Source organism: Puma concolor, chromosome B1 (assembly GCF_028749965.1).
Source record: "Puma concolor isolate L17-30 chromosome B1, mPumCon1.1.hap2, whole genome shotgun sequence".
Classification (NCBI taxonomy): domain Eukaryota; kingdom Metazoa; phylum Chordata; class Mammalia; order Carnivora; family Felidae; genus Puma; species Puma concolor.
The window spans coordinates 111088115-111100502 of record NC_141670.1 but is presented as its reverse complement, the minus strand read 5'-3'; the positions used below and the strand labels follow the sequence as shown (position 1 = coordinate 111100502).

Genomic DNA, 12388 nt, shown 5'->3' with positions numbered 1-12388 from the left:
CAAACTGAAAGAGGCATCATGCATTATCATTTCATCATGTAGTCATTTTAGGGAAAAATTGGGAAAGGCAAGGGAACCATTTTAAATACCCACCCTCTGCCCTTTCCCCAGAAATAAAACAAACAAACAAAAAAAAACCTCCTTTGATTCAGATTTATGGACTCCATATACTGACCTTCAGGTCCCTGTGAACTATGCCATTTAGGTGACAATGATTTACACTTTCTAGAATCTGCTGTATACAATGACTGTAAAGATACAAGGGCAGAATGGAAGGGAGAACATTTTAAAGGTACATAATCACATTGAATACAAAATAAAATGAAAGTTAAAACGAAACAAACAAACAAACAAAAATTATATTTTCACAACATATTTTTAGCTTTACATTGGAATTTAATAACGCTGAATAAAGCTAATTCTGGTTCTAACAAAAATGACATCCAACATAGAGTTTGTGACATGTTCAGACAAAACAATTTGAGCTGTGTGTTTTTTTCATTGCAAGTGTACATATTAAATCACTTGTATACAGAAGTCAAAATTTCCATATTCAAGGAGAAAAATTCATAAATATTCCCATAATGCTCTGGGAAATTCCTTTAGCAATATAAAATTTATGAGTATTTCTCATACACATCTAAACTGTTTAAAATCTGAGGTCACAATTAAACATAGGTGTTGAAACAAGAGGGTAAACACAGATGAAGTGGCAGATGAAACGAGGGTTAAAAAAATGGAGGGACACATTTATCATTTTGACTTAGAATTGGTGCTTCTTGTAGAATATGTTAAGAGGAAAACCAATGCAAGTCTCAATAACAGAGGGAAAATTTCCAGTAAACCCACGACATAAAATAAATCCCTCTTCAGGAGAGGCATACTCCGGAGAAGGGCTAGGAACTTACGAAAAAAAAAAAAAAAACTTTTTAATACCCTGGAACACTAGTAATTGTTAGATACATTTCCATACACGTCAGTGAAGGAAAACTTTTGCTTATACAATGTCAAAAAGTACAATTTATACTATTCTTATTAAAGGCTCGCTGATGTCAAACAGATTGCTAATTAAATTAAAGGGGATAAATCATTGATTGGCACCTGTAAGGTCCCATGAACTGTCATCTGACATAAAATAATAGAGATCACACTGATGTATTTTGTACAAATTTACTGTGCAATTCAAATACAGGTTATGTATAGAGGTATATTCACTAACAAACATTTTAATAAGGACATTTCAACCACTTAATGTACAAAATAATATTACTCCAAAGTAAATCCTTGAATTATAAAAAGTAATCACCATCTGATTTCTTACAATGTGAATGTAAAAAAAAACATGACTGTGGTTATGATTTTCCAATGCTAACTCTATAAAGAGTACCATTAAAGGGGCTAAAAAGGGGCTAAACATCGTTTACTTTTTGACTATATAGGTTATTTGAGTGTGTGTTGGTAATTATTTTTTAAATCCTATGAATTTTTCCCTTCACTTTGTATTACTTTTTAGAAATATTTCACTTTCTCTTCAACCGCAGGTGTAAGTCATCAGGTTTAATGAATAATGCAAAATAAAGAAGTAAACAATAATTCAAATTAAATGAATTACATCATTTTTTGCTAGTGAGAATGGATTCAATTCTTAAGTTCTTGAGGACTAGTAAGGAAAGACTTTTTCTTTATGTTTGTACATGGGAAGATTTGTTCCTTCTCCTTGATTTTGTTGTAGGACCTATCCTAAAAATTAACTTATAGTAAAATCCAACTTAATAGAAACATGCATATAAAATGATCCAACTTATAGGGTCTACCCTGTTATCTGTAGGGTTCTTCAATAGTGAAAACAGTTTCTATTTTAATTTCAACCAATATCTTTCAAACATAATAACCTGTTTTACATAACTTTAAATAGCAAAATAAATGTAATTCCCTAACTTGTTTACTACCTTAGTTAAAATTACTACTCTCTTTGGGCAAGTGGGCAAATAGCTAATTGCGAGGCTGCTCTGAAGCCTCTTTTCAGGGGCCGAATGTAAGAAATGGGATAAACTGAGCAAGTGGTGATTCACTCATCATAGTATAAGGGACATGGAAGTTTCTATTTGACTTTGGCAGTAAAAATTCCATTAAAAAATTAGCATGTAGTCATGTACAGATAAGGTTCACAGAATGTCATAAACTGGCATTAAACCAAGAAGATTAATTAGAGATTTGCAAGTGAGCATGTGTATGCATGTGCTGCTTTGAAGGGAAGGGGAGGGAATCGGCTATCAGCTGACTATCTGCTGAGGGCAGGCTACTGTGGGATTAGTAAGCGTTAGGAAGCTCTGACAGCATTAGAGAATGGGGGCAGACAATAAGTAACTGAATTTTCAGAATATCTCATTTACATGGCTAATATAGAGTCAATTGCTCAAGGCTAGAGTTTTCAAAATAAGTGCCAACTACTGAATATGTGTAAAGAAACATCAAGGAAAACTAACATGATACAGTCTAAGTAGTACCTAGGCAAGTAAATTAATGTTACTTCAAAAAGGTTGCCTTTGTGCAGCCTAGGAAGTTTCAAATGAGAGAAAATGTACAGTATAGCCACTGTTAAAGATGACGACAATTAACAAGATTGGGAAATATTGAACCCTCTGAAATACCTGAATAAATATTTTTCATATGAGAGTTCCAAAAGCTATCCTGGAATTTCCAAAGAGTTAAACAGCTAATAAATGCTTTAAGGAGACCACTTGGGCTTTTGTACTCTATTTCTTTTTATGCTCTCTGATTAGACATGGGCTGTTCAGTGGAATGGTCTATGATGATGGAAATGTTCTATATCTGCTATCTTCAACTGGTAGTCACTAGCACTTAAGGCTATTAAGCATTCAAAATGTAGCTAGTACAACTGAGAAACTAAATTTTTTATTTAACTTTAATTTTGACGGATTGAAATTAAAATAGCCATGTGACACTAGGGACTACCATCATGGGCAGCTCAGGATCTAGAGACTAGAAGATCTTAATCTTTTATCTCTTAACTTTGCTAAAAGAGTACATCTCTTTAGCAGAAGTCATTCCCAATACAGTGTATATTTTATTATTCATTTTTAAAAGACTAACTGTAGATGCTAGATAATAACAAAATTTAGACCAGATTCTAATTTTTTTCCCCAAACCAATTATTTTGGAAACATTAAGAGAGACAAATAGCAATTAAGAGGGACTCGTTTATGAGAAGAAGTCCAAGATGGTTTTATGAGAGTCTCATAAATACTAAGGGTTATGATATATTTATAAAGAGATATATTGAGCAAGTGTCATTTGAATGTTGAGTCTTGTATCTTCCTCAGGGCAAGTCACTTACCTGGCATCAGCTTCACTGTAATATTCTCTCGCCACTATGTCTTCAAACAGTTCACCTCCAGTAACTCTGTAAAGATAATCAAGATATTGTCATTAAAAATAATAATAAGCATCAATAGACTTGCACCATGTGCATATAGAATTTTTTTCAGATTGTTTTGAAAATTATCAAAACAAAGGATTTTAAGACACTACATTACAGATTTCATAACAATCTATACTAATCTAAACATTTCCATCTTTTCTACATATCTTTGTATCACTAGATCCTGAGGACACAATTTTCTGTATACCAAAACCATATTCAGAGATATCTCTCCACAAATAATCTCTATGAAACTCCTCATTTTAATTCTCCCAATATTAACTAAGGTCTGATGAAGTGTGGTGAACAGTTTAAAAATATTTTCTGAACAATAAGAGAAGACACTTACTACTCAAGGCTATAGAGTATGCATTTGTAGTCTGCATCTCTCTGAACGGGCTTGCTTTTTAGACTTCAGTACACATGACCTTATGGGCTAGAGGTGGCCTTCTAAAATACATATTGCTTTTGGGCTGAGTGCTAGATTTTCTTTGTAAAGCACCCCAATTTCCTTTATGCTCCATGTATTTGCCAGTCAACACAGACTTAGGGATTTTGGCAACTTGATCTCTTGCCAACTAAGAAGTCATATCTGTCAGCCATCTTTAAGTGAAGAGTTTCCCATAACTCAGCAACTGGATTTAGTTACTCTACAAAGTACATTCAAACCAATGCTCTGTATATACGTAAATGTAACTATCTTTCGGATCCATTTCTTCTCCAGGTCCAAAAGACTGTTGTTCTGGGGCTAGAATTCCCTAACCAGTGATTTTCTGGCTCCCCCCTCAAATATATGTTTTTAATGTGATTTTTTTTTTTTTAGCAAATTTTAAAAATATGGAAGTGTACCAAGTACCCCCTTGTCCCTCAACCCCAATTCCACCCTCTGGAAAAAAACTAATTTTAACTTTATGTATATCCTTTCAATTTCCTGTGTATCTTTAAATATACTTGTCCCCTTGCAAACACAAAGAAAACATTTTTTTTTTTCCTCACAAAAGTAGAATCATGCAATATAGGTAAATTATTAGGCTACTTCTGTTTTTTCATTTCACTTAAGGTCATGGGCACCATTTTGTGTAAGAAGTCTTTATTTAATAAATAGACATATGCATATGTGTGTATGAGTCCAGGCCAACTGCCTTCCAAAGTGGTTGTTACCCACCCCTACACAAACATCATGAAGGTACCGACAGTTTTTTCCCAATTAAAAAAAAAAAAGAAAAAGTTACCTCACGTTAATATTTCTTGATTATTAGTGACGTGAACCATTTTCTCATGTATCAGCCATTTCCTAATCTATTAGGATATGGCTTGATTTTAAATTTCAACTTTGGAGTTTAACCTTGTAATAGATAACATTTGGTTACCATGTGCTACACAGTGTACTAAGCATATTAACTCATAAATCCTTGTAATTATTGTCTGCGATGGGTTTTACCACTAGCTCAGTTTACTGATGAGAAAATGAAGGTACAGAGAAGTAACTTGCCTAAGATTATACAGATATAAGTGGCACAGGCGGGCCATCCATTCCATAGTTCCTGCTCTCAATCACCACACAATGTAGCCATTCCAATAATTACACTGTCAATCTTTCCAGAAGTTTAGAAGGCATGAGTGATTTGAAAAAGCACTGGGTAAAGTTATAAATCTTGGTGTGTACATTATGGAAGGAGAAATAAATTTGCTCTTCAGATAGCTCTTTTTTCTTTCTGGTTTTCACTTGCTTTAATAAGTTCTGAAATAACACCAAATGATAACATGTTCCAGAGATCACCATTTATTATTTTCACCAAATGATAACATGTTCCAGAGATCACTAGTTACTATTTTCTTTTGGATTTTCCTTTCCTAAAGGAAAAGATATAATACGAAAGACTTTTAACATGTCTGAAAGCTTATGCAACTTTGACTCCTCTCCATTGCATTCTGAATATTTATAAGTCCTTTAATGCTAGAGTCACTATTTTCAGTCCTATTGTTTTTACAAATAAAATGTGCATCTAAAATTATTTAAAGCTTCATATGGGCTTGTTCTGAAAACCATGGTTACATGTACATGTGATTTCATTTAATAGCTCACCTAGTTTTTTTCCCCAGTTAGAATTACAATAATAATGCAATCACATAAATTATAATACAAAATAATTAAATAATAGACAGATGATACTTCCAACAAACCATTATCATCCCTATAATAACAGTTTTGTAGGATTTCTTCCTTTGAATGAATATGAGTAGGTAAATATGATATATAACCATATTTATCTTTTTTTTGACCACAGGTACCTAGAAAATCTGCATTACAAACAAGTGTGGTTTGTGAAATGTTACCAAATATCGATTAAAAAGCTTATTGACATCAATGATATTGCTGCTTATAGTAGCTCCTTAAATATACTGTATATTCCAGGAGAAGCTCCGTAAGTATAGTATATATTCCAAGAGAATTGTCATATCCTAAATCACTAGGATTCATAACTTACTGATCTTTTTTCTAACCCCAAATATTTATTCAATTAAGGAGTACTGAAGTAATGATTAAATGAATTAACAAGTCAGAAAACCATGCTATTCATCTACTCTAAGTCTGGACTTTACACACACTTAAAAAGGAAAAAAAAAACATTAAAATTTATATATGGCAATAGGTTTTATTTCTTAAGGTGTTTTTATTTAAAGAAGACTATTAAAAACACTTAGGGCCTAGCATTCTAGTAATTTTCAATGAACCATTCCAGCTGTTAAAGAAGTTTAAGGGGTAGAGTTTTATTTTGAATTAAGCATCTCTGACAGCACTCTTTCTCATTTTCTAACATTCATTGTTCCCATTATTTAAAAACATCCTTGTGCAAATGAAACCATTTTTATCATTTCTGTTGTATGTATGATAAATGGGAAGGTAAAGATGGAGTTCTAATAGAACATGTTGCCTTGAAGATAAACTATTGAATTTTCTAATTTTAACATATTTCTATACTGACATTATTGTTTAATGGAGTGCAAAATTAAGCAGTAGTTACAGATTGAAAATTTGGGGCGTCTGGGTGGCTCAGTTGGTTAAGCATCTGACTTCAGGTCATGATCTCAGTGCTCCTGAGTTTGAGCCCCACATCGGGCTCTGTACTGACAGCTCGGAGCCTGGAGCCTGCTTCAGATTCTGTGTCTCCCTCTCTCTCTGTCCCTCCCCCACTCATACTTTCTTTGTTTCTCAAAAATAAACATTAAAAAAATTTAGCATGCTATATAAAATTTCATACAAAGTCAAATTGAATCAGCCTCATGAATAAAGTGTTCATTAACTAATTCAAACTTCTGTGAATAAATTAATGTTAGAGTTCTGTTATTATATGAGGCATATTAATTATATATTTTTAGCATTAATTGCCTTTTATGAATCTCTAGAACATTAGGGGTCACAGGGAAAAATAAGATAATCCTGGAATCATGAAAAGATGAGACTTCACATATCAAAAAAGATAAATACTTTTGTTGCTGCTATTGTTATTTGTAGAGATGTTGATTCATTCTGTGTTATCCAGCAGAATGAACTGTCGTTTTGTTCCTGGTCTATATATTTATGATTTATATCAGAAATCGTTGAGAGTAGTTCTATATTGAATGAAACATTTATAAAATTTCATGAGGATTACAGCCTTGACTATGAGTCTAAGCAGATAGTAGAGTCCAAAACTGGGCTCTGGAAGAACAAATGGTGCCACTAGCAGTCACTGTCTGTCACCTGCACTACTGCAATAGCCTCTTAACTGGCCCTACTTCCTCTCCTGCTCCTCTGCCATCAGTTCTCCAGAAAGCAGCTTTAAATGTGCTTCATATTTTGTCCCATGACTATAGGAAGCCCTTTAAATAGCTGTCCAGTGATACTGGATATGACCTTCAAGTCTTTGCCAAATTTGTACTCTGCCCATCTCTGACCCTCCTTGGCAACCCTTCTCCATCCTACTCCAACCACAATGGCCTTCCTCCAGTTCCTCAAGTGCACCAAACTCCTTCCCATTCCTGGGCCTTTTCACATGCTTGTCTCTCTTCCAGGATATTCTCAATCTGTTTACCTCTATTACTTGGTGACTCTTAAAATTTGGCTTAAATTTTATATCCTCAGACCTCCACTCATCTACATTATCTTATCCCCCTAGAACCCTGTGTTATTCTTCATAACACTTATCACCAATATAATTATGTGTTCATTTATGTACTCATTTGCTTAATGTTTGTCACTCTACTAGTATGGTAGCTCTGGGAGGGTAAAATCTGTTGTGTTTTCACTATAAAATAATCAGAGCTGAGTCATAGTGCCTTTAACAAGCTCATTAAATGCTCTTAAGTGAATGATTCCAGTGTGTTATATCTCAGAGAGAGGCATATGTGGGAGATGATCATATGTCAGTGCATTAAGGTGGGTATTCTTCATATATCACTAACCATTACATTTTGATAAGAAGGTAAGGATTTTTCAAGCAGTTTCCCCCTACAAAATCATATATTTCAGTCCTGGATCTTGTAGTATCTTTCCCACAAGATAGAGTTTGTCTATGAAATAATCCTGTCTGATCACAAATGTAGAAGAATTTGTTGAATTCATTATAAGTCACATAACTGGACTGGAGATTGAAAAGGGAATGAAAGCATGGTGTTTTACAATCTGGGGAAGAAATGTGTAACATTTCATTTTTTAAAGAACCAAACCTATGCCTCTTGTTACCAAAATTAAATACAGAGAACAAGAACATTTATTTGTCCAACTTCATTTGACATTATGACTCTCTCATAGGTTCGGAAACATAAGTTCCTGGTGAATGACCACTGTTTCAGGAAGAGTCAAGTGGTGTAACCATGACACAAGCAGAATCACATGTGTCATCCAGTCCTGTTAAAGCTACAATGGTGGGCATGGGGGGCAGCTGATGCAAACCGAGGAGGGAGGGATTACAAGCATAACCCTGGCTTCATTTTTAATACCATTGTTGGTATCTTATTTAGCCAAGATCAACTTCTTATATAACCTATTTTCTAGCTGGATATCTAGTATTTGATGACACCTCTGAAGTAGTGTATTACCTGAAGTTGTTCAGAAATGATTTTCTGAATGAATTCCAAATTGGATGATGGGAATTTTGAAAGGCTGGAAGTTTGCTTTACTAGAAGGTCCAAAGAGTTTCTTATTGATCCTGATGTAAATAGATTTGCTGAGTCATAGTAAAAATAACAATTTAGATGATAAAACTGAGGCAGGCCATTGAAACTGATTCCATTCAAAAATGATTCTGGCCAGGAGGGGAAAGGCAAAACACTGGGAGAGGCACACTTTGGGATATCAGACACAGGACAGACATTCACAGGCACTATCCAACATGTGGTCATTCAGCAGAGTTGGGGAGTGGAGTGGGATGGCAAGGTTCCAAATCCTTCAAAGGAGCACTTACTTTATTCTTGTTTTTCTGCCTAATCTGTGATTACTGAATCTATCCTTTCAATATCACTCTGGATTTCATTTTCTCTCATCTTATTCTACTTTATTCTTGATACCTTCTGTATCCTCCCACAATCCCCAACTCCTGCCAACTCTGCAATTCCTTTCTCATTTCATCTTTCACAAATGCATGTGGAAAATATGAACCACTATCAAAAGTTCATATTCTTAAAACTGTTTTTTCTATTCTATGACCAAGAAAAAGCATGAATGAAAACAACACTGCTAACCACAATTAATTGGGCACAGAGAATAAAGAAAAAGCAGAAATGGATGGGTTATTTTTGTGCTGTTAATATTACTGACCTCCCCAAATGAGCAAATCAGCCATTAAGCTTATTATATAATCTGTGTGTGTGTGATTCAATAAACTGCCTTAATCTAGGATTGTGTGATTGTTTAAACACTCAGGCAATGTATTCCAAAGATGTGCGTAACAAAATGAATGCTTCTTGAAGGCAAGGAATAAATTGTAAAGCTATACATTAAAAAAAATTGATGCAAATTAAAACCACAATGAGATACCCACTCACACCCATTAGGACAGCAGATAGGAAAGGAGAGGAGAGGAGAGGAGAGGAGAGGAGAGGAGAGGAGAGGAGAGGAGAGGAGAGGAGAGGAGAGGAGAGGAGAGGAGAGGAAAAGGAAAAGGAAAAGGAAAAGGAAAAGGAAAAGGAAAAGGAAAAGGAAAAGGAAAAGGAAAAGGAAAAGGAAAAGGAAAAGGAAAGGATAGGGGGAAGGAAGGAAGGAAGGAAGGAAGGAAGGAAGGAAGGAAGGAAAGGAAAGGAAAGAAGGAGAGAAGGAAGGAAGGAAGGAAGGAAGGACGGAAATAAGGGTTGGTGAACATGTAGAAAAGTGGTAATGTAAAATGGTACAGCTGCTGTGGAAAACTGTACAACAGTTCCTCAATAAATTAAAACTATAATTACCACACACCCATCAATTCTATATCTAGGTATATACTCAAAAGAACTGAAAGCAGGGTGTTGAAGAGATATTTGTACATCCATGTTCACAACAGCATCATTCATGAAAGTTAAAACATGTAAGCAAACCAACTATTCATTGGAAGATGAACAGATAAGCAAAGTGTGGTACCTATAGACAATGAAATACTGTTCAGCCTTAAAAAGGAAGGAAATTCTGCCATACGCTATAACATAGATGAATCTTGAGGACATTATGCTAAGTGAAGTAAGCCAGTCACAAAAAGGCAAATACTGTATGATTTCATGAGGTACTTATAGAGGTCAAAATTAGAGACAGAAAGTGGAATTATAGTTGCTAGAGATTCAGGGGAGAAAGGAATATGGAGTTATTGTTTAATGGGTGCAAAGTTTCAGTTTTGCAAAATGAAAAGAGTTCTGGCGACGGATGGTGATGATGGTTTCATGACAATGTGAATGAACTTAATGACACTTCACTGTATACTTAAAAATGGTTAAAATAGCAAATTTTATGCTATGTGTATTTTACCAATATAAAAGCATCAAACCAAAATGTTTGATGATGATGATAAGGATGATGATGATGATGATGATGAAAACATAAAGAGTATAATTTAATGAAGACTACTACAAACTGCTATTTCTTATTTCTTCTGTGGGTTCCAGAGGGCTTTAGAAAATTATCCTTACCATAATTTTAAAAGCTAATAAATAGCTCTATATCAGCCAGTTAATAAAATTGACAATATGTTTCACTTTTAGGCAGCATGGTCAAATAGAGAATGAAGTGAATTCAATATTTTGGTTTGATATTAACCAACTGTGTGAGGTCAAGTCAGGCCAAAACTTTTCTCAGCTGTATTTTGCCTATTCATAAATTGCAAAAAGAAAAGATAGCCTTTTTCCCCATTCACACCCATGACCAGATAAAGGTTGTGTAATCTGTGTTTTACACAAAGGCACAGATCAAGGGAGAAAGGGAGGGCTGTAATCCAGCCCTATTCCACTCATTAAGCAAAGTGCCCATACCAGAAGCTTTTTCTTTTTTTTTTTTAAGTTCATTTATTTATCTTGAGAGAGAGAGAGAGGGAGAGAGGGAGAGAGAGAGAGAGAGAGAGCAAGCAAGAGCAGAGGGGAAAGGGAGAGAGAGAGGGAGAGACAGAATCCTAAGCAGGTTCCCCACTGTCAGAATGGAGCACCACATGGGGCTCAAACTCATGAACTGTGAGATCATGACCTGAGCTGAAATCAAGAGTTGGATGCTTAACCAACTGAGCCACCCAGGCACCACACCAGCAGATTTGTCTAAAGGCACAGAAACACCAACAGACTAATGGTGACTCTGTCTATGTTTGACAAAGTTCCATGAGTACTTTAGTTCATATAATCCCCCACTCACCAAGATATGCCTACTATAACTCCAAAACCCCTTTGAAATACCCAAGGACATTCATTGAGGCACCCAAGGTGTTCTCATTCTGGAAATATCAAGTTTTAGAGTAAATGATCTTTCTTTCGTGTGTGTGAGGTATGAGACATTTATAGAATCCTTTATAAGTCCTTATGGAAATTTTAAAATTAAATTTAGGGCTGTGCAAGCTATGTTTTGGAGACCAAAAGAATTGTTTGCCTCTCTCATGTCTTATCATGGTACATATCTTTTCTGACTGGAGACTGGTCTACTAAGTAAGCGACAGCTTACCTCTTTGGTAGTTGATAACTCACAATTACATAGCTTTGCACCAGTCCTACACTTAGCTCACCAAAATCCTGCTTGGCATGCACACATATACTATGAGGATGGATGAATTGATATAATATGCTCAACTCTTCAAAAGAAGACATAACAATTGACATCACAGTACCTATGTACATAAAACAGAGTTTATATATATATATATGTATATATATATATATATATATATATATACACACATTATATATAACATATATATTTAAAAAGATAATATATATTATATATATTTAATAATACATATAATAAAAATATCCATATATATTTAAAAAGTTGTTTTTATATGTTTATAGCCAGCTGTTATTATATCATATATATATATAATTTTTTTATATACATATCACATATTTATAAAATCTCACTTGTAAAACAATATAGATACTTATTTTAAGAAGTGAAGGGAAAATTTCTAACACATACCAAACATCTTAACAAGATACCTGATACCCTGTGCTTTAATGTACATAAAAATATAAAAAACCCCGAACAGAAAGAAAAACAATGACCATTTATAGATTTACATATATGCTGCAGATATTCTAAAGAAATACAGGAGAATATTTACAAAATACATTTTGAAAAGAGTAGAAAATTACACCTATTTAGAAATAATTTGAGTACTATAGAGAAATTATCTATGAATTGCACAATTGAAATTTAGTAAATCTATCAGAAGGACTACTACATATAAGATAAACTAAAACCTTGATACCTGTGCTATCACTTGTCATTCACTAGACTAAGTTTCAAAC

The 12388-nt window shown here is 34.2% G+C and overlaps 1 protein-coding gene across 20 annotated transcripts in view; it reads right to left on the bottom strand.

The window, feature by feature from the left end:
• CAMK2D (calcium/calmodulin dependent protein kinase II delta) overlaps window positions 1-12388 on the bottom strand; it is a 316489-nt gene that overhangs the window by 88915 nt on the left and 215186 nt on the right. For 11 of the 20 annotated variants that reach the window (XM_086704327.1, XM_086704330.1, XM_086704334.1 and 8 more), the window contains exons 5-6: window positions 3359-3424; window positions 176-248 (exon numbers count right to left, since the gene is read on the bottom strand). In XM_086704327.1, the coding sequence (XP_086560453.1) occupies window positions 176-248; window positions 3359-3424 (139 nt within the window). The remainder of the gene's footprint in view (window positions 1-175; window positions 249-3358; window positions 3425-12388) is intronic. The other 9 variants (XM_086704328.1, XM_086704331.1, XM_086704340.1 and 6 more) reach the window with 1 other exon arrangement.